Source organism: Mobula hypostoma, chromosome 13 (assembly GCF_963921235.1).
Source record: "Mobula hypostoma chromosome 13, sMobHyp1.1, whole genome shotgun sequence".
Taxonomy (NCBI): Eukaryota; Metazoa; Chordata; class Chondrichthyes; order Myliobatiformes; family Myliobatidae; genus Mobula; species Mobula hypostoma.
In genome coordinates this window covers 933,924-955,862 of record NC_086109.1, presented here as the reverse complement: position 1 = coordinate 955,862, position 21,939 = coordinate 933,924, and the positions used below count along the sequence as shown (strand labels likewise).

General features: G+C 46.7%; 1 protein-coding gene across 8 annotated transcripts in view; it reads right to left on the bottom strand.

The window, feature by feature from the left end:
• Positions 1 to 21,939, bottom strand: part of LOC134355355 (mitochondrial import receptor subunit TOM40B-like) — a 56,130-nt gene that overhangs the window by 8,967 nt on the left and 25,224 nt on the right. For 5 of the 8 annotated variants that reach the window (XM_063065121.1, XM_063065122.1, XM_063065124.1 and 2 more), the window contains exons 2-8: positions 18,916 to 18,983; positions 18,607 to 18,696; positions 15,035 to 15,136; positions 13,406 to 13,511; positions 11,709 to 11,831; positions 6,216 to 6,292; positions 38 to 140 (exon numbers count right to left, since the gene is read on the bottom strand). In XM_063065121.1, the coding sequence (XP_062921191.1) occupies positions 38 to 140; positions 6,216 to 6,292; positions 11,709 to 11,831; positions 13,406 to 13,511; positions 15,035 to 15,136; positions 18,607 to 18,696; positions 18,916 to 18,983 (669 nt within the window). The remainder of the gene's footprint in view (positions 1 to 37; positions 141 to 6,215; positions 6,293 to 11,708; positions 11,832 to 13,405; positions 13,512 to 15,034; positions 15,137 to 18,606; positions 18,697 to 18,915; positions 18,984 to 21,939) is intronic. The other 3 variants (XM_063065123.1, XM_063065125.1, XM_063065129.1) reach the window with 3 other exon arrangements.

Genomic DNA, 21,939 nt, shown 5'->3' with positions numbered 1-21,939 from the left:
CTACTCCCATTGATTCCCTCCAACAGTTATCACCTACCTCTGAACACCATGTTTGCCTTGGGGATGTCCAGCTGGTACCCGAAGGAGAAAGTGGTGTCCTGGGTCTGGGTGCTGGCCTCGAAGCCAACCCCCACCTGAACCTGTGCAGGGAGAGCCGCCACCATCAATGCCCACCTCTGCCCACAAATACGGATGCACTGCTTTCTCAAACTGCCCATATATGGGAACCGTGAACCCGCACACAAGAAATATAAATGACCTGGATGAACGTACTGACGAGCTAATTTGTAAATCGAACAATGATGGCATGGTGAATTGTGTAGAAGACTGCCACTGGAAACATCAGGATGGTAGATCCACTGTAGAAATAGGCAGAGAAATAGCAGATGGAGGATAACCCAGACAAATATAAAGTGAAGTACTTTGGGTACAGCACACTGTTAATGGCAATACTCTGAACAGTGCTGAAGTACAGAAAAGTCTTAGTGACCAAATTCATAGCTCCCTGAAAGTCGTTACACAGGCTGATAGGGTGGTAAAGCAGACACATGGCATGATTGCCTTCATCAGCCAGGGCATGGAGTATATGAGTCATTAAATAATGGAGCATAGAGTGCAAGTCCGGTCACCCCATTACAAGAAGGATATGGAGACTTTTGAGAGGGTGCAGAAGAGGTTTACCATGATACTGCCTGGATTCAACAGTATTAGTGAGAAGGAGAGCTTGGATAAGCTTGGGTTCCAATTCTCTGGAGAGTTGGAAGCAGCTGGGAGACCTGGCAGAGATCTATAAAATACTGAGAGGGATAAATAGTAAGGCACAGTCAGAATCTTTCTCCCAAAATAGAAATGTCAAATACAGGTTTGCCGATTGAGTAGAAAAGGCAGCGACTCTCGGCAGTTTGGAGCTTTCAACAGTGCCGAATTCGTGTTTGGGATTGATTGACAAGAATATATTAAAATAAGGCAGGGGCAAGTGGAACGGCTATTGTTGGATTGGACAGAGTTAGAGTGGGAATTTTGAAGCTTTAGCTCTTCGAAGTTTCAGCAAGAGAGGCATGAGAGAAGGCAAAAAAGTTGAAGGTAGTGATTTTTTTTCCTCTGCCAGTTTATTGCTTTCGTTTCTTTACATTTGCTCAGTTAGGATAGTAGAGATGCCAGATAGGAGAGTTGAATGCTCCTCTTGTGGGATGTGGGAAGGCAGGGAGACATCTAGTGCATCCAGCTTCAGCTTCTAACACACCACGTTAAAGAGTTGGAACAGGAATTGGATGAACTCTGGATTATTCAGGAAGCTTAGCAGTGATAGTTAGGACATATACAGAAATAGTTACATCCAAGGTGCAAGACACAGGAAACTGGGTGAAAGTCAGGAAGGAGAAAGGGATTAAACAGCAAGTAAAGAGTAGCCCTATGGCCATCCCCTTCAACAACAGGTATACCACTTTGGAGGCTGTTGGGACAGTGCCCTGGAAGAGGAAAGTCACATCAGTCAGGTCTCTTACACTGAGTCTGACTCAGAAAAGAAAGGGGGAGAAGAGGTAAGCTGTGGTGATAGGGGATTCATTGGTTAGAAGAACAGAAAGGAGGTTCTGTGGACAAGAATGAGATTCCCAGATGGTATAATGCCTCTTGGGTGCCAGGGTTTGGGACATCTTGGATCGAGTCCTCAGCATTCTTAAGTGGGAGGGTGAACAGGCAAAAATCGTGGTCCATGCAGGTACCAATGACAAGGTTCTGCAAAGGGAGTTCAAGGAGTTAGATGCTATGTTAAAGGACAGGACGTCCACATTTGTGATCTCGGGATTGCTAACCGTGCCACATGCTAGTGAAGCCAGAAATTGGGAAGATTATACAATTTAACACATGGCTAAGGAGTTGGTGTATGAGGGAGAACGTAAGATTTTTGGATCATTGGGCTCTCCTCCAGGGAAAGTGAGACCTGCACAGAAGAGACAGTTTGACAGTTTGCACCTGAACTGGAAGGGGATTAATATCTTAGCAGGAAGGTTTGCTAGTGCTGTACAGCAAGGTTGAAACTAGAGTTGAGGGGGATGGGAACCAGAGTGCCAGAATAGTTAGTGGAGAGGTTGTGGAATCTGATGCTGTAAAGACCTCTGACAAAGTCAAGAACCAAAAGATTAAGCATGGTGCGACTAATGTCCTGAGATGTGCATTTTTCAATGCAAGGAATATGGTAGGAAAGGCAGATGAGCACAGGTCATGGATCAACACCTGGAATCATGATATTGTAACCATTAGTGAGAGTTGGTTGCAGGTGGGCAAGACTAACAGCTCAATATTTCAGGGTTCTGTAGATTTAGATTTGACAGAGGGAGGGATTAAAGAAGGAGGGGTGGTGTTACTAGTCAGGGAAAATGTCATGACAGTGCTTAGTCAGGACAGACTGGAGAACTCGTTCAGTGAGGCGCTGTTGGTGGAACTGAGAATTAAGAAATGTACAACCACATTAATGGGGCTATAATACAGACCATCCAACAGTTCGAGGGATTTTGAGGAAAAAAAAAATTGCAGAGAGATTGCAAGAAACACAAGGCTGTTATAATAAGTGATTTTAACTTTCCAAATATTGATTGGAACTCCCATACTGTAAAAGAACAGATAGGATAGAGTTCATCAAATGTGTTCAGGAACATTTCCTGAATCAATATATTGAAGTCTAAAGAGAGTGTGTGTGATACTTGATCTGTTACTAGGGAGTGAGACAGGGCAGAAGACAGAATTCTGTGTAGAAGAACACTTTGCCGAGAGTGATCGCCATTCCATTCATTTTAAAGTAAATATGCAAAGTGATAGGACAGGTCCGCAGGTTGAGATTCTAAATTGGAGAAAGACAAATTTTTATGGTATCACAAAGGATCTGGCAAGTGTGGTTGGGAGAGGTAGCTTACTGGCAGAAATGCACGTGGTAAGTGGGAGGCTTTTAAAGGTCAAATTTTGAGAGTAAAAAGTTTGTATGTGCCTATCAGAATAAAAGGTAAAGATAACAGGTGAATCCAGGCTTTCAAGAAATATTGATGCCCTGGTTAAGAAAATAAAGGAGGTGCATAGTAAGACAGGGAGGAATAAATAGAGTGCTTATGGAGGATAAGAAATGCAAGAGGATACTTAAGAAAGAAATCAGGAGGGTTAAAGTAGACATGAGGCTGCTCTAGCAGACAAGGTGAAGGAGAGTTTACAGACATAAGAGCAAAAGGACAAATTGGTTCTCTGGAAGATCAGCACGTTATTCCATTTGAGAAGCCAAAAGAGTTCGGGAAGACCTTAAATAATTTTTTGCATCTATATTTCCTGAGGAGATAGACAGAGTCTATGGAAGTGAGACAAAGCAGCATCAACTTCGTGGACCCTATACAGATTAGAGGAGGACATGCTTTCTGTCTTGAGGCAAATTAGGGTGGATAAATCCCCAGGGCCTGACAAGGTGGACAACTTGACTCTGTGGGAGGCAAGTGAAGAAATTGCTGGAGAGCTAGCAGAGATATTTAAGTCATCCTTCGCGATAGATGAGGTACAAGAGGATTAGAGGATAGCCAATGTTGTTCTGTTGTTCTAGAAAGGCAAAAATAAACCAGGATATTATAGGCCGATGAGCCTGACACCAGTACTGGGAAATTTACTGGAAGGTATTCTGAGGGATCAGATATATAAGTATTATAATAGAGATGGACTGGTTAAGGGTAGTCAGTATGGCTTTAGCTTTGTGGGAGAAGCCAGAGAGTGGTAGTAGATGGCTGCCTCGCTGACTGGACGCCTGTGACTAGTGAGGTGCTGCAGAGCTCGGTGCTGGGTCTATTGTTGCGTGTTATCAATTGTATATCTACGATCTGGATGATAATGTGGTTAATTGGATCAGACAATTTGTGGATGACACCAAGACTGGAGCTGTAGTGGACAATGATGAAGGCTACCATAGCTTCAAGCGGGATCTGAACCAGCTAGAGAAATGGTTGAAAAATGGCAGACGAAATTTAATGCAGACAAGTGTGAGGTGTTGCACTTCTGTAGGATCAACCAGGGTAGGTCATACACAGTGAACGGTAGGGCACTGAGGAGTGTGGTAGAACAAAGGGATCTGGGCAAACAGGCCCATAATTCATTGAACTCGACAGCTCAGGTAGATAGGGTCATAAAGAAAGCTTTTGGCCTTCATAAATCAAAGTACTGAATATAGGAGATAGGATACGATGTCGAAGTTGTATATGATATTGGTGAAGCTTAATTTGGAGTATTGTATGCAGTTTTGGTCACCCACCTATAGAAAAGGTGCAAAAGAGGTTGAAAGAATACAGAGAAAATTTACAAGGATATTCTCGGGTCTGGAGGACCTGAGTTATAAAGAAAGATTGAATAGGTTAGGACTGTGTTCTTTGGAACATAGAAGATTGAGAGGAGATTTAATCAGTTATACAAGATTATGAGGGGTATAGACAGGGTGAATACAAGCATGCTTTTCCATTGAGGTTGGGTGGGACAGCAACCAGAGGTCATAGATTAAATGTGAAAAGTTTAAGGGCAACATGAAGAGAAACTTCTTCATTCAGAAGGTCATAGGAGTGTACAATGAGCTGCCAGAACAAGCAGTGCATGGGAACTTGATTTCAATATTTAAGAGAAGTTTGGATAGGTACATCAATGGTAGTGCTATGGAGGTTTATGGTCCTGGTGCAGGTTGATGAAGTAGTCAATTTAAATGGTTCAGCATGGACTAGATGGGCCAAAGGGCCAGTTTCTGCGCTATACTTTCTATCACTCTATGACATAAGGACATCCATTAAAGGCGAGACTGGGAGTTTGGTGGCGATGTCTCGGGCAAGAGTATTGAAACAAAGTGTGGTGGGTGCCTGGAATGGGGAGGATATGGACCAAGAACAGGCAGACAGATTTTGTTAGATTGACATTGTGGGCAGTATGAAGATGGTGAGCTGAATGTACTATTCCTATGCAGCACTGACCATTTATGTTCTGTGTTGTTTAGTTCTCCGTACCAACCATAGGTTTCCATCTCTCTCTTGAAATCCTGCGACTTGTGAGCTTTGCTATACTTGTTACCCTTACAGAGGCTGTCAGCATGGCTCTGTTTGTGGGGAAAAACTGCCTTACTTAGATACAGACTGTCGTCCCGTTTACAAAGACTACTGCTCCACGTACACAGACTGCCATGTCATGTACACAGACACCACCGCTGCACAGATGTACACATAGCGCCACCCAGTGCATGCACACACCCCAATGCCTGTGTACACATACACAAACCGGCACCCTGATTATTCACACACAACCCAACACCCCGTTTGCACAGACAAAGCCCACAGCCCACAAACACATGCACCCCGTGGATGCGCACATGCACAGTCAATCCGCATATATACACACAGCTGCAACATGGATATATACACAGAAAAACAGTCACCCCAGAGGTGCGTACACAGCCACCACATATACAGTTATGTACACATGCAGACTCCCACACACTGTGCAGGAAGCCACACTGCGCTGCATACACACGTACACAGTTTCCATGCATGTACACATACACACACTCTGCCCAGCATATACATATACAGCCTGCCACCTCGCGCGCACGCACACACACACACGTTGCTCCTGTCTACGCATACACACTGTTATCAGCATATGGGAACATATCCATCTGGTGTACACACACACACACAGTGCCCTGTGTATACACACAGCTGCCCTGTGTATACACAAGGCTGCCACATATGCGCAAACACACACCATTCGTGTAAACACACACGCCACCTATTTAAATGCACACGCTAGCACCACTGCCAGTGTAAAGGTGCACTGTTGTCAAACATAAAGATACACACCATCCAGTGTACACACACTCGGCCATATGGCACACAAATACATACAGAACACACACACACACACTCTGCAAACACACAAATTGCTGCCCCGTGTAACACTCACACACCACGTTGTAAACACACGCACCATACCTGTGAAAACACACACGGACCATTACCCATATAAGCACACACACTTACCACCTGTGTAAGTACACACCACCGCTCAGGTAAACACACACTGTTGCCCCTCATAAACAAACACACCATCCTGTGTATCTACACACACACAAGTACAATGCTCGCACAGGAAACCCCACCCCACACAATCAGGGCCCAGGCCGACGATGACGGCTCATTGTCCTTCTCCTTGCTCACCTGATCATTGGCTTGATGGTAGTAACTAGCATGGGCACCCCCTCGACCAATGTTTAATGTCCCAACCCAGTGAGAGGCTGCAAGATACAGAGAAAAGGTTCAGGTACCAGAAAATACAACAGATACCGTCAGTGAAACACTCCAATACACACTGCACATCATTGTAACACAGACACCCCACCCCTCACTGTAACACTGACACATCCCATACACGTCACCATAAGAATCTGACACATCATGCACTCCTCACTCTAAAACATCAAAAACTCCTCTCTCCAATGCTGACACATCCCACACCCCATGCAACCCTTGCTCTAATACCAACACACTGCACGCCCCTCACTCTGACATCCATACAATCTGCACTTCACATTCTCACACCAGTACAACACACGTCCTTGAATTTAACACTGACACACCTGCAAACCTCTCTGTAACACCGACTCACTGGCGCCCCTCAATTTAGCACAAACATAACCCACACAGCTGACTGTAAACTCTGACGCACCACAAACCCTTCACTCTCAGACTCTGACACAGCCGGCACTCCTCACTATCAGTGACATACCCTGCGCCCATCACCATAACACCAAGACATCTTGCACCAATCATTGTAAGGCTCTGACACATCCTGCACTCTTCACTGTATCACTGACACACTTTGCACCACTCACTAACAGCGACACAAAATGCACTCTTCACTCAGCACAAACACACCCTGCACCACTCACAGTAACACTCTGACATACACCGTACACCTTATTGTAACAACACATCCTGCACCCCTCACTGTATCAGATGCTGCATTGCTCACTCTAACACTGACACACCTTGCACCACTTACCCCAACACCGACATGCTCTGTGCCCCTCACTCTAACACCCGGACACACTTTGCACCACTCACCCTAACACCGACACGTTTGTGCCCCTCACTCTAACACTGACACACCTTGCACCACTCACCCCAACACCGACATGCTTGCTGTAACATTGACACAGCCCGCAATGCTCAATGTAACTGACAAACCCCGCACACCTCACTGTAATACCAACACATCATGCACCCCTCACTGTAACTGATACACTCTGCAATCTTCCCTCTAACACACTGACAGACCCTGCACTCCTCGTGCTAACACTGACATACCCTACACCACTCACTGCAACATCGACACACATGTCGCATTCCTCACTATAACACTGTATCGCACCCCACACTAATCACTCTGACAGATCCCGGATTCATTTGAACACTCTGACATACCTTGCACCTCTCACAGTAACACTGACACACCAAGCGCTCCTCACTCTGACACACCCCATGACCCTCACTGTAACAACGTGATGCACCCTGGACCCCTCACGGCAAAACCGACACATCCCGCACCCCTCACTATACCACCGATATGTCCTACACTCCTCAATACAACTCTTACAAACCCTGCACCCCTCACCATAACACTAGTGCAGCCCACATTCCTCACTCAAACACCGACACACCTCACAGCCCTTACAGTAAAAGTGACACATGCCAACTCCTCACTATAACACTGCCAAACACCCTACACCCCTCACTGTACTACTGATACCACACCCAGTCACTGAATGACACAAACTGCACTTGTAAATAACACCAACACATCCTGCACCTCCCACTATAACACTGATACATCCTGCAATCCTCATTTTAACACCCTGACACACCCCACACTAACTGTAGCTCCAACACACTCCACCCCCTTCACAGTAACAAGGTGACGCACCCTGCACCCCTCAGTGTAGCACTGATATCACACACCTATAGACCATAAGACATAGGAGTATTATTAGGCCATCTGGCCCATTGAGTCTGCTCCGCCAGTCAATCATGGCTGATACTGTTTTTCTCCTCTTCAACTCCATTTCCTGGCCTTCTCCTTGTAACCTTTGATGCCTTACCCAATCAAGAACCTATCAATCTCTGCCTTAAATATACCCAACCACAGGGCCTCCACAGTTGCACATGGCAACAAATTCCACAAATTCACCACCCTTTGGCGAAAGAAATTTCTCCACATCTCTGTATTGAAAGGGTACCCCTCTATCCTGAGGCTGTGCCATCTTGTCCTAGATTCTCCCACCATGGGAAACATCCTTTTCACATCTACTCTGTCTAGGCCTTTCAACAATTAAAAGGTTTCAGTGTGGTCCCCCCTCATCCTCCAGCGAGTACAGACCCAGAGCCATCAAACGTTCCTCGTATGATAACCCTTTCATTCCTGGAATCATCCTTGCGAACCACCTCTGGGACCTCTCCAATGCCAGCACATCTTTTCTAAGATGAGGGACCTAAAACTGTTCACAATACTCAAGGTGAGGCCTCACCAGTGCCTTTAAACCCTCAGCATCACATCCTTGCCTTTGTTTTCTAGACCTCTTGAAATGAATGCTAACATGGCATTTGCCTTCCTCATCACTGACTCAATCTGCAAATTAATCTTCAGGGTGATCTGCACAAGAACTCCCAAGTTCCTTTGCATCCTATTTGTAATCTCCTCAAAGTATTCCAACAGGTTCATCAGGCAGGATTTTCCCTGAAGGAAACCATGCTGACTTTGTACTATCATGTCCTGTGTCACCAAGTACTCCATCACCTCATCCTTAACAATTGACTCTAACATCTTCCCAACCACTGAGGTCAGGGTAACTGGTCTATCATTTCCTGTCTGGTACCTTCCTCCTTTCTTAAAAAGTGGAGTGACATTTACAATTTTCCAGTCCTCTGGCACCATGCTAGAGTCCAATGATTTTTGAAAGATCATATCTAATGCCAGCACAATCTCTAATGCTACCTCATTCAGAACCCTAGGATGCAGTTCATCTGGTCCTACTTATGTACCTTTAGGTCTTTCAGTTTTTTGGGCACCTTCTCTCTTGTAATAGTAACTGCACCCACTTCTCTTCCTTCACACACTATAGCATCAGGCATACTTCTAGTGTCTTCACTGCGACACCGCCACGCCTCTCACCGTGACACCAACACACCCCACACCTCTCACTGTGACCGACACATCCCACACACCTCACTGTAACACTAAAACACACCGCACCACTTACTTGAACACTGACACACACCACATCCCACATTGCAACACCAAACACCCCAAATATCTCACTCTAACTCCGACACACCCTGCACCCCTCAATGTAACACCCCTGCACAGCTCACTGTAACATCAACACATTCCGCACCACTTATTCTAACACTGACACACCCTGTACCTCTCACTGTAACACACCCCACAGCACACACTCTAATATCGGCATACCCTGCAACCCTCACTCTAACATTGACACACCGTGCAACGCTCACCCCAGTGAAACACTGACACTCCCAACACTCTCACTGTAACACTGACACACTCCATGCCCCTACTGATGCACCCCACAGCCCTTACTGAAAATACCAATACACCTTGAATTCACTGTATCACTGACACAACCCGCACTCTTCACTGTAACCAAAGTGGATAGCAAAAGCTTTATCAAGTTTGTAAAAAGTAAAAGAGAGATGAGAGTGAATGTAGGACTGCTAGAAAATGAGGCAGGAGAGGTAATAATGGGGGACAAGGAGACGGCTGATGAACTAAATGAGTATTTTGCATCAGTCTTCACTGTGGAAGACACCATCAGCGTGCCAGATGTTGTAGCGTGTGAAGGAAGAAAAGCTGGTGCAGTTACTATTACAAGGGAGAATGTGCTCAAAAAAGCTGAAAGACCTAAAGGTACATAAGTCACCTGGACCAGATGAACTGCACCCTAGAGTTCTGAAGGAGGTAGTGCTAGAGATTGTGGCGGCATTAGAAATGATCTTTCAAAAATCATTGGAATCTGGCATGGTGCTAGAGGCCTGGAATATTGCAAATTTCACTCCACTCTTTAAGAAAGGAGGAAGGCAGCAGAAAGGAAATTATAGACCAGTTAGTATGGCCTCAGTGGTTGGGAAGATGTTAGAGTCAATTGTTAAGGATGAGGTGATGCAGTACTTGGTGACACAAGACAAGAAAGGACAAAATCTGCATGGCTTCCTTAAGGGAAAATCCTGTCTGGCAAACCTGTACGAATAGTTTGAGGAGATTACAAGTAGGATAGATAAAGGAGATGCTGTGGATGTTGTACATTTAGACTTTCAGGAGGCCTTTGAAAAAGTGCCACACATGAGGCTGCTTAGCAAGTTAAGAGCCTGTGGTATTACAGGAAAGTTCCTAACATGGTTAGAGCATTAGTTGATTGAAAGGAGGCAGCAAGTGGGAATAAAAGGATCCTTTATCTGGTTGGCTGTCAGTGACTATGGTGTTTCGCTGGGGTCGGTGTTGGGACTGCTTCATTTTATGCTGTATATAAATGATTTAGATGATGAAACTGATTGCTTTGTTGCCAAGTTTGCAGATGATACAAAGATTGGTGGAGGTGCAGGCAGTGTTGAGGAAACGGTTAGGATGCAGAGGGACTTAGACAGATTAGGAGAATGGGCAAGAAAGTGGCAAATGAAACACAATGTTGGAAAATGCATGGTCATGCTCATTGGTAGTAGAAATAAATGTGCCGACTATTTTCTAAACAGGAAGAAAATTCAAAATTCTGAGATGCCAAGGGACTTGGAAGTCGTTGTGCAGAACACCCTAAAGGTTGAGTCAGCGGTGAAGAAGGCAAATGCAATGTTAGCTTTCATTTCAAGCGGTCTAGAATACAAGAGCAGGGATGTGATGCTGAGGGCTTATAAGGCACTGGTGAGGCCTCATCTTGAGTATTGTGAACAGTTTTGGGCTCCTCATCTTAGGAAAGATGTGCTGGCATTGGAGAGGGTCCAGAGGAGGTCCACAAGGATGATTCTGGGAATGAAAGGGTAATCATACAAGGAATGTTTGATGACTCTGGGTCTGCACTCACTGGAATTTAGAAGGATGAGGGGGATCTCATTGAAACCTTTCAAATGTTGAAAGGACTAGACAGAGTAGATGTGGAAAGGATGTTTCCCATGGTGGGAGAGTCTAGGACAAGAAAGTACAGCCTCAGGATAGAGGGGCATCAATTCAAAACAGAGATACGGAGAAATCTCAGTAGCCAGAGGGTGGTAAATTTGTGGAATTTGTTGTTCCACAGCTGTGGAGGCCAGGTCGTTGGATGTATTTAAGGCAGAGATTGATAGGTTCTTGATTGGAAATGCATCAAAGGTTATGGGGAGAAGGCTGGGAAATGGTGTTGAGGAGGGAAAAAAAAAGAATCAGCCATGATTGAATGGCGGAGCAGACTCAACGGGCCAAATGGCCTAATTTCTGCTCCTATGTCTTATGGTAACACCAACACACACTCAAGTCCTTACTGCATATACCATATCCCTCACGCTAAAACAGACACACCTCCCCTCCCCACCCCACCCCAACACAGACACACACCCCCATCCGTCATCGTACCCCACACCCCTCACTGTCCATCTCTGCTTCTCACTCACTGGTGTACTTTGCAGCCAAGGTGAAGATGGCTCCTTCCTCTGCTGGCCTGCGATGATAGACCATCTCACCACCCAGCACCAGGTTATGGGTGATGCTCTGTAGGAAGTGTGCAACCAGGATGACTGGGTGATGAGAAGACAAAGAGTAAGGTAACCACTGGTGTCCTGACTGTTCTCCCTTCACTCACCAACCACCTCTCCCATTCTCAGTAACATAACGGGGTCCCCAACAACAGATGCTGGGTGCCCTGTCCCAGGAGCTCTGTGCTGTGAGGGGGGTGGTGAGGGAGATCCATGCTGTGGGAGGGGCGGTGAAAGTTGGACACTGTGAAAGGGGCACTGTGAAAGGGGGAATAAAGGGGGCCTTTTCTGGTTGGCTGCCAGTGAATAGTGGTGTTCCTTAGGGGTCATTATTGGGACCACTACTTTTCACATTGTTTGTCAATGATTTGGATAATGGGATTGATGGTTTTGTGGTAAAGTTTGTGGATGACACGAAGATAGGTGGAGGGATAGGTAGTGTTGATGAAGCAATATGTTTGCAGCAGGACTTAGACAAATTGGAAGAATGGGCAAAAAGTACAGATGGAATACAATGTAGGGAAATGTATGATAATGTATTTTGGTGAAAGGAACAATAGTGCAGACTATTATTTAAATGGGGAGAATGTTCAAACATCAGAGGGGCAGAGGGATTTAGGAATCCATGTGCAAGACTCCCAGAAGGTTAATTTACAGGTCGAGTTTGTGGTAAAGAAGGCAAATGCAATATTGGCATTTATTTCAAGGGGAATAGAATATAAAAGCAAGGAGATAATGCTGAGTCTTTATAAGACATTGTCAGGCCGCACTTGGAGTACTGACAACAGTTTTGGACCCTGTATCTCAGAAAGGATATACTGTCATTGGACAAAGTCCAGAGCAGGTTCATGAGGATGATTCCAGGAATGAAGGGGTTAACATTTGAGGAGCGCTTGGCAGCTTTGGGCCTATACTCACTGGAATTTAGAAGAATGTATGGGGATCTCATTGAAGCCTACCAAATTTTGAAAGTACTAAATAGGGTGGATGTTGAGAGGGTGTTTCTTATGGTGGGGGTATCCTGAACTAGGAGGCACAGCCTCAAAATTGAGGGATAACCTTTTAGAATGGAGGCGAACAGGAATTTTTTTTTGCTAGAGAATGGTGAATCTGTGGAATGCTCTGCAACAGACTGCAGTGGAGGCAAAGTCCACGGGTATATTTAAAGCAGAAGTTGATAGTTTACCGATCGGTCAGAAGATCAAAAGATATGGAGGGAAGGCAGGAGTATGGGGTTGAGTGGGATCCAGAATCAGCCATGATGGAATAGCAGAGCAGACTCAATGGGCAGAATGGCTTAATTATGCTCCTATGTCTTATGGTCTTATGCAGCACCACACTTTGGAAGGTGCATCAAGGGAGGGGCAACGAGGGAACTCCACTCTGTGGGGGGGGTGCGTTGTGTTGAGGCAGTGAGGGATGGTGGTGAGTAAGCTCTCCATTGTGATGGGTCAGTGAGGGAGCTTGTACTGCAGTGGACCTGTGAGCTCCCCAGTTGAACGTGAGTTAATCTATGTGGTGTGTAGGACCTCCTGTGCTGAGTAGCTTCTGCCCAGCACTGCTGGTACCATTTCCCCATCTCCAAATTGCTGGAGAAGCAGTCAGCACCTACTCACCAGATTCACTGATGATATCAGGGTTGCCGAGGGTGATGGTGGCAGTGAAGGAGTCGCCCCGATACTCCGTGTCAAACTGCCACGTCTGGAAGCGCTCCTGCTGGGTCTGGTTTTGGGAAGAAAATGCATCACTGGATGCTGTCCCATCCTTCCTTCTCCCTCCCTCCAACATATTAGTGCACATACATCCTTCAGCTCACCTGTCCATACTAGCCCTCCACTCCCTCCACTTTCCTCATGTAAGAGTCTCCAGGTGGCCCTCCCTTCACTTCATCCCCCACACTATTTCTCTCCAGCCCTGCCTGATGCACACAGGGTGCTACCTTCAGCCCCTCCCTGTGCGGGTGGATCCTACACCATTCTCAGGGAGGGGTTTATCCCCCAAATCCCCACAGGGACCCTCTCATCCTGCTGCTCTCCTCCACCAGCAGAAACCTCCCCATTGCACACAGACTATTCCACCCCTCCCTTCATTGTTTCATGATAGACCAGCCCCCTCTAAATATCTGCCTCCCTCCGGTGTTCCAGGGTACAACGCCAGAACTACACCCAGACATTGTCTGTACATTATGGTCTAACCAGGGTGGGACCTGGTTCAGTGTAACTCCCACCGGTTCAGCCCTGTCCTTCTGCAAGTGAGCCTAGTCTGGACTTACCTTTTCTACAGCCCCACTAACCTACGGAGTGACCTCCAGCAATGGTCGTGTTCGTAGATCATGGAGTTCACCTTCCCAACCAATGAGAGACCTGTTCCCAAAGGCAGCTCCTCCCAATTCTGTGTCCAACCTCACTGGGATGTCAGGCACCCAAGTTTACTGGTCACTTGTGGGTCAGCATCACACTAAGCTTTCAGAAAGCGCTGTGCCTGGTTCTGGATCCTGCTAATTCCTTCTCTTCGATACACTCCTCTTGATTCCCACATCCTACTCATGATGTAGATGGTGAATAGCCGTGGAGTAAATGGGTCATTCAGCACAGAAAGGCCCTTCAGCCCCATTATTCCATGTCAACCATGAGGCTCAGCTAAACTTGATCCATTGCATGTTTTTGGCCCATATCCCTAACATGCATAGCCAGATGTGTCTTTTAAATGTTAATATACCTGTTGTTGCAAATGTAGTTATTGATGTCAACCACTTTCCCAAGCGGCTGTTTCCACATACTGACCATCCTTTGCCACCAATCCCTTTTAAATCTCTGCCCTCTCACCCTAAACCTGTGCCCTCCAGTCCGATTCCCCAACTCTGGAAAAAAGAACGTGCCTATTTACCCTATCTATGCCTCTTTTGATTTTATATAGCTCCAGAAGATCACCCCTCAGTCTCCAGCACTCCTGTGAATAAAGCCCCAACATGCTAAACCTCTCCATACCTCAGTCCCTCGAGATCCAGCAATATCCTCATAAGTCTTTTCTGAGCACTTTTCAGTTTATTCCTACAGTAAGGCGACCAAAACTGACCACAATATTCCAAATTCCTCGTCACCAACATATGGGGAGACAAAGATTAGGAGCGTTAGGGTGGGCACTACTGAGGGAATGACTGCCTTCAAGCTCCTCCCTCTGTTAACACGACTGAGGGTATTGCCCCTGCGAGCTCAGCCCCAGCCATTTCCTGCTCAGTAACACACCTGGAAGGCAGCCTTGGCTCGGATCCGATTAGCCAACAAGGCGACACACTGAGCGTTCAAACTGCCTGTGCTGTCCACTTCTCCCAGGGCCTGTGGGAAGCTCTACAGTGGGGAACGAAGCAACAGGAAAAGTCAAGGTCAAAATGCTACCCTTCAAAATGTTCCCAGTCCCCACAGACCCCACTAATTCCTTTTCACTCCCAATATCCACAGTCCTAACGGACTTGACCCCTTCCCATTCACTCCTACCAGCCGCACTCAATGGACTCCACACCTTCTCATTCACTCCCACCATTTGCACTACAAACAGAACAAACCCCTTTCCATTCACTCACACCATCCACACCCCTTTGCAACCCACAACTTCCCATCATCCACACTCCCAATAGATTCCACCCCTTTCCATTCACTCCCACCATCCACACTGTTAATGGGACCTCACCTTTCCCATTCACTCCCACCCAACTCCACCGCTTATGATTCACTTCCTCCATCCAAATTGAATGGACCTCATTCAATTCACTCCCACTGTTACACCCCCAAAGTGACCCACTCCTTCCTATACCATTGTCTACATCACTAATAGATGACACCCCATGCCATTCACTCACAACGTCCAGACTCCCAACGGATCCCAACCTTTCCATTTACTCCCACTGCCCACGGGACCCCAACCCTTCCCATTCACTCTACCATCCACACTCCCAATGGGACTGCAACCTTCCCCATTCACTCACTGTCCACACTCCCAAAAGGACCTGCACCCTTCCCATTCACTCCCACCGTCCACACTCCCAAAGGGACCCCAACCTTTCCCATTCAATCCCACTCTCTACATTCCCAATGGGATCCCAACCCTTCCCTTTTGCTCCCACCGCCTACACTTGCAACGAGCTCCACCTTTCTCATTTACTCCCACCATCTGCACTTTAAGCAGGCCGCATTCCTTCCCACTCACTCCGTGTGCACAACCTTTCCAATGTGACCCACTCACTCTCACTGTCTGCACTACCAACAAAATCTACCTCTTTCCATTCATTCACACCGTTTGCCCTCTGAACAGACCTCACTTCTTCACACACGCTCCATCTACCCACACTGACCACTCACTCTCACTATCTGCTCTTTCAACAGAAACCATCCCTTTCCATTCACTCCCACCATCCACACTCCCTTGCAACTCACCTCTTCTCATTCACTTCCACCACCCACACTCCAAATGGGCCCTACACCTTCTCATTCAGTCCCACCAACAACACACATCAGAGCCCACCCATTCCCATTCACTCCCACCATCTGCACTTAACGGACCCCATCCATTCCCATTTGCTCTCTCCATCTGCACTCCCAATGGGAGCCACCCCTCTCTATTTACTCCCACAGTCAAATCCTCAATAATTCCCAACCCTTCCAATTCACTCCCACCATCCAGACTCCCAACAGACCCCTCTTCCTATTCATTCCTATCTTCTGCACTCAACTGACCCCATTCCTTCACATTCACTCCCACTGGACCCCACCTCTTCCTATTCGCTCCCACAGTCCACACTCAACAGACCACACTCCTTCCCATTAATTCCCACCACCCACATTTCCAGTGGAACCCACCCCTTCGCATTCACTTCCACCGTCCACATCACCGATAGATGACTCCTTCCCATTCACTCCCACCGTCTACATACCCAATAGACCCTACTGCTTCCTAATCACCCCCACCATCCAGTCTCCCAATTAGACCCCAACACTTCCCATTCACTCCCACTATCCACATTCCCAACAAGACTCCAACCCTTTCCATTTACTAGCATTGTCTACATCCCCAATGGACCCGACTCCTTCCCATTCAATCCCACCAGTGAGCACAAGAACTGAAGGGAATGGGGAAAACAGGCAGAGATTACTCTGACCAACCCACACATCACACACACCGCGGGCCCCACACATCCCAGATGGATTGTTACAACCAACTCTTTGCACTGTGGTCACCATCAATGAGAGCTGGGAATAGTTGTAGTACCTGTATATTACTAGAAGCGTAAAGTAGCTGTGGCGTGTTGTGCAGGCTGAGCCCTATACCATCTGGCTTTCCACGGGCGGGCTGACTGAGGTGCAAACAGTGGTGTGGTGTACAGGCTCTCTGCTGTACCAAACTGCTTTCCACAGATGTCACCAGATGTGTGAATAGTGCATAGGCTGTACCACACAGCTCTCTGTGACCACAGAGCTAAAGAACATGGGCACCTGCTGCAGGACACTGCTGAGAAGGCTCCTTCACCCTCTCACCCGTGGGTACGCCATCCTAGTGCCTCCCTGCAGGGACAGCTGCACTACCTACTGCTGTCACTGGGCACTGAGGGGTTGCAGCCCAAGAAATCCCCACAGTACGGTGGATGTGTGATGCAATTCCTGTGCTGTTAAACAGCCTGCTGAGAGATTGGTTTCAAGTGGCATCAAATCAAACGACATCACAAACACCCATATGTCTTGTAAGTAAAATAACCAGTGACTAAAAATGGAAGATTGAAGGACAGGTGAGTGGTTAGGCTCCCATTGGAAATGAGGGGATTCCTCGAAACTTGGGATCCCAAGGGGCCTCAACTGGGGAGAGGTCCGAGCATAGGTGAGGGAGGTCAGGGAGATTAGGAGAATGTGTGAGAGAGAGATTACGAGAGAGAGAGAGAGAAAAAACAAGAGACAGTAAGCATGACAAAGAGAGGGAGAAAGGGTTAACAAGAGGAAGAACAAAGAGTGAGTAGAGATGGAATAACGCAGGGAAAGGAAGAGAGGGAAAAATTGGTGTTTCAAAGAAATGGTGTGAGAGGGAGCAGAGTAAGAGTGGGAAAAACTAAGAGGGAGAAAGTGAGAAAAAGTGAGAGGGAGATAGTATAGGCAGTCAGAATCTTTTTCTCCAGGATAGAAACATTCAATGCTAGAGGGCATAACTTCAGGGTAAGAGGGAGATAGTTTGGGAGAGATGTGTGGTGGTTTTTCTACATAGAGCAGAGGTTCCCAACTAGGGATCCATGGACCCTCTCGGTTAATAGTAGCGGCCCATGGCATACAAAAGGTTGAGAACCCCTGACATAGAGTCAAGGGGATGCTTGGAGTGTGTCGCCAGGTGTGGAGGTAGAAGCAGATACAGTAGAGGCCCTAAAGAAGTTTGTAGGCAGAGATTGAACATGGAGGGATATGGATCACCTAGAGACAAATGGAGTTAATTTAATACAGCATTATCGGAGCAACTTATTTAGCCAGAGGGTGGTGAATCTGTGGAATTTTGCCACAGGTAGCTATGGAGGCCATGTCATTGGAGCTTGATAGGATCTTGATTATTCAGGGTGAGAAATGTTTTGGGGAGGAGAATAGCATTCAGAGGGAAATGGATCAACCATGATGAAATAGCAGTGCAGACTTGATGAGCAGAATGGCCTAATTCTGCTCTTATGTCTTATAGTCTTAAATGACATAAGCAGGGAGATGGTTCACTCTGTGATCCATGGTGCTGACCAGTGCAATGAGAGAATGAGCTGGAAGGCGCATACACACATTCACGTGCCACAGACAGTACCCACCTCATCAGAGTCTGCCTGTTGATCTCCTGAGTACATTGCCTTGAAATGGTAATGGGGTGACATTGAGCTCAGGTGGATTGTATGTGCAGCCTGTGGAAAGGGAGATCGAGAATGAGCAGTGCAAAATAGACAAGTGTTACTAGATCGAACATCCCCCGGGAGTATGAGATGGGACAGTGTAGAGGAAGCTTCACTCTGTGTCTGGCCCCTGCCCTGGGAGTGTGTGATGGGACAGTGTAGAGGGAGCTTCACTCCGTGTCTGTGTCTGGGCTGGGGTTAGAGTTTGAGTGGATTTTTCATTATACTGACCTGAAAGTGGTTGCTGAGATGTTTGTTGATGATGAGTTTCACACCTTCGAGTTGCTGAGGGAAAACATCTGCAGAGACAGAAGTTAATTTGAAAACTGCTCATCCTAAGTCACATCCCCTCTTCCATCAACAGGGTGACCACCCCCAGTCCTTTGCCACTAGGACTGTCCCTCCCACTGGTATGGGTAACTAACTGTCTCCTTGGCACACATCTGAGGGATTCTGACACTGAGACAAGTGATCAAGTAGAGCAGGAAATGTTTTTGTATAGTAGGATTGAGGAAAAGGCAACTTATAAGAACAAGAAGACAGCTTAGGAAAGGCAAGTCCACTTGGAGGACAAATGAGAGAATTTCTACCTGAAGCCACGGGAAGTGGGTGAGAGACTAAACAAGCACATTATAACAGCATTAAGAAAGCAGAGGGATACAAGTGATGGTGAGAGCATGTTTTTATTAGGAAGCAGGAGGTGTTGGGTATCGAAGAACATTAAGTCTCCTGGGCCTGACAGGATCTATTCCCTGGATTCTGCCGGATGCAATGGAGGAGACTGCGGTACTTTGGCAGAGATTTGGTGGATATGGTGGCAACCTTCGTTGTAATGAGTGTAATTCTGATCACGCTACAGGAAGGATATGGAAGCATTTAATCAAGCACCAGCAGAGGTTCACCAAGATGTTGCCTGGATTAGATACTATGAGTAGTAAATAGAATTGTGAGAGGCACAGATAGTGTAGATAGTTGGAGTCCAGGGTGGAAATGCTAAATGCTAGAAAACACAGATTTAAGGTGAGGCAGGAAAGTTTGAACATTCCAGACCGTTCCAGCTGACCGGAAGTGCACTGAGAGCAGGAAGCGTAAAGGAGTTGGATGCTTACTGTTCTGGTTAACAACGGATGGTGCAATCCTGGTCATATTACAATTGAGGAACGTGTTTGTAGACCGGATATTGAACTTTTTACTGTTGGACTTCGGCCACATTCTACCGAGATACAACACTGGGCGGCACGGGAGGTCGTTCCTGCCTGTAGCCATCGAACCCTGAGCCAATAGACTGGTCCTGGACTTTCGTCCATCTAGCATAGTTTGCATTTTGTTGTTTGATGGTTTGTAGTTTTTGTATTGCTATTGTTACGTACCCCGTAACTGGGTTGCCAAACCAGCAGAAATGGATCACTCAGTTGGAGTCTGGAGTACTAGAACTAAGAAAGTTTTATTAAAGAAACAAGCAACACAGTAATCGAAAGGATAATAAATGCAACAGTTCAGCGATGATAAACACACATGTGCACAGAATTAAGATAACAGCATCAATCAAGCTCTATCGTTGTCTAGGGGTAAATGACCAAATTTCAAAGTGACTCAAAGTTCAGTCCAGTTAGTAGTTCAGTTCGCAGTAATCGTTGCCATGGCAATGGACAACGTGGGGGAAGAGAGAGATAGAACAGGAACAACTGATCATTCAGAACGGCTTCACTCACAGACCGGCGAGATTGCTCACAAGCAACTTTTGGGCGGGTCCTTGGTGATGTCACCTGAGGTCACCGACTGTGACCCCTCCTCCAGATGCAGTCGATCCTCTGCAGTGAACCCGGCACCCAGGCAAGGGCGGACACACACCGGGTTCCCGCTGATCGTACCTTTCCACCCTGGCCGTTGTCTGGTACTTCTCACCCACTCGTGAGAGGCGCACCGCTTCCAGGGTCTCGTTACCTCGGGTGGCGTGTATGTCCTGCCTTAGCGAACCTGTCCCTTTTTATCCCCCTGCTGGGGCATCGCCTGTCCACCACTTCAAACAGTTCAGGGTTCAAAGGGAAGCCGCTCCCGACAGCTCTCTCTCTCCCACGTCCCTTCATTACACATCTCCAGACGCTGCTCCCTTGTTCCTTATCTCTCCTTCCCCTGAGGGCAGGTGGCAGACCAACTGCTGATGCCACTGATGCTAGCCCAGGCCAGCAAACATCTTAATTTTATGTGTATTCTTGTCACACTTCCCCCCTTTTAAGGATTTTTACCGGGAGGTAAAAATTACAAACATGAATACATTATTTGATACATACACAAATATACATCTTTATCAGCTATTTGGCTAACACAGCGAGTTTGAAGCTGTCAACACCTTGACAGACAGTCATCACATTTTCTGTTCCTTTTACACGTGTTATTAATAATCCCTTAGACCAGGCTCCTCGTCACACTATATTTATGCTCTATTCTTGGTTGGTGCGGCTGTAACGAAACCCAATTTCCCTTAGGATCAATAAGGTATACAGGTGTCCCCTGCTTTTCGAACGTTCGCTTTACGAAACCTCACTGTTACGAAAGACCTACATTAGTACCCTGTTTTCACTTTCAGAGGCGTTTTCACTGTTACGAAAAAAAATTCAGCGCGCGATAAAAGGCATAGCGTGCCCCGAGCAGCCGCTCTCCCCCGGATTGGGAACTGCTTTGCTTTAACACGTGCCCGTGAGCAGTTGTTTGCAAGATGAGTTCTATGGTATCGGAAAAGCCTGAAAGAGCTCGTAAGGGTGTTACACTTACGGCAAAACTAGACATAATTAAGCGTTTTGATTGTGGTGAACGAAGTAAGGACAACATGAGTTTGGCTTGTGGAAGCTGACGAACATGATGTTGAAGAGGTTTTGGCATCCCATCACCAAGAACTGACAGATGAAGAGCTGATGCAATTGGAAGAAAAAAGGATAATAATCCAAACCGGATGAGTAATGATAAAGTACTACTTTATTTTTGAAAGGGTACGTCGGTTTAGGAGATATTTGCAGGATGGTTTGAATCCTTATTAAAGAACTGTGTGATAGAAAAATGCGCGAGGCTCAGCAGTCAAGCAAGCCTTCCACATCAGCCACAGCAGACGACGAGCCTCGATCTTCGACATCGAGACGGGCAGTCATAGGAGAAGATGAGCTGCCTGCCCTGATCGACGATGAGATGACACCCCAGTGTCCCACCACCCCAACCCCCCAGGCCACGGACAGATACTGATTCGCGGAAAATGCAACGATA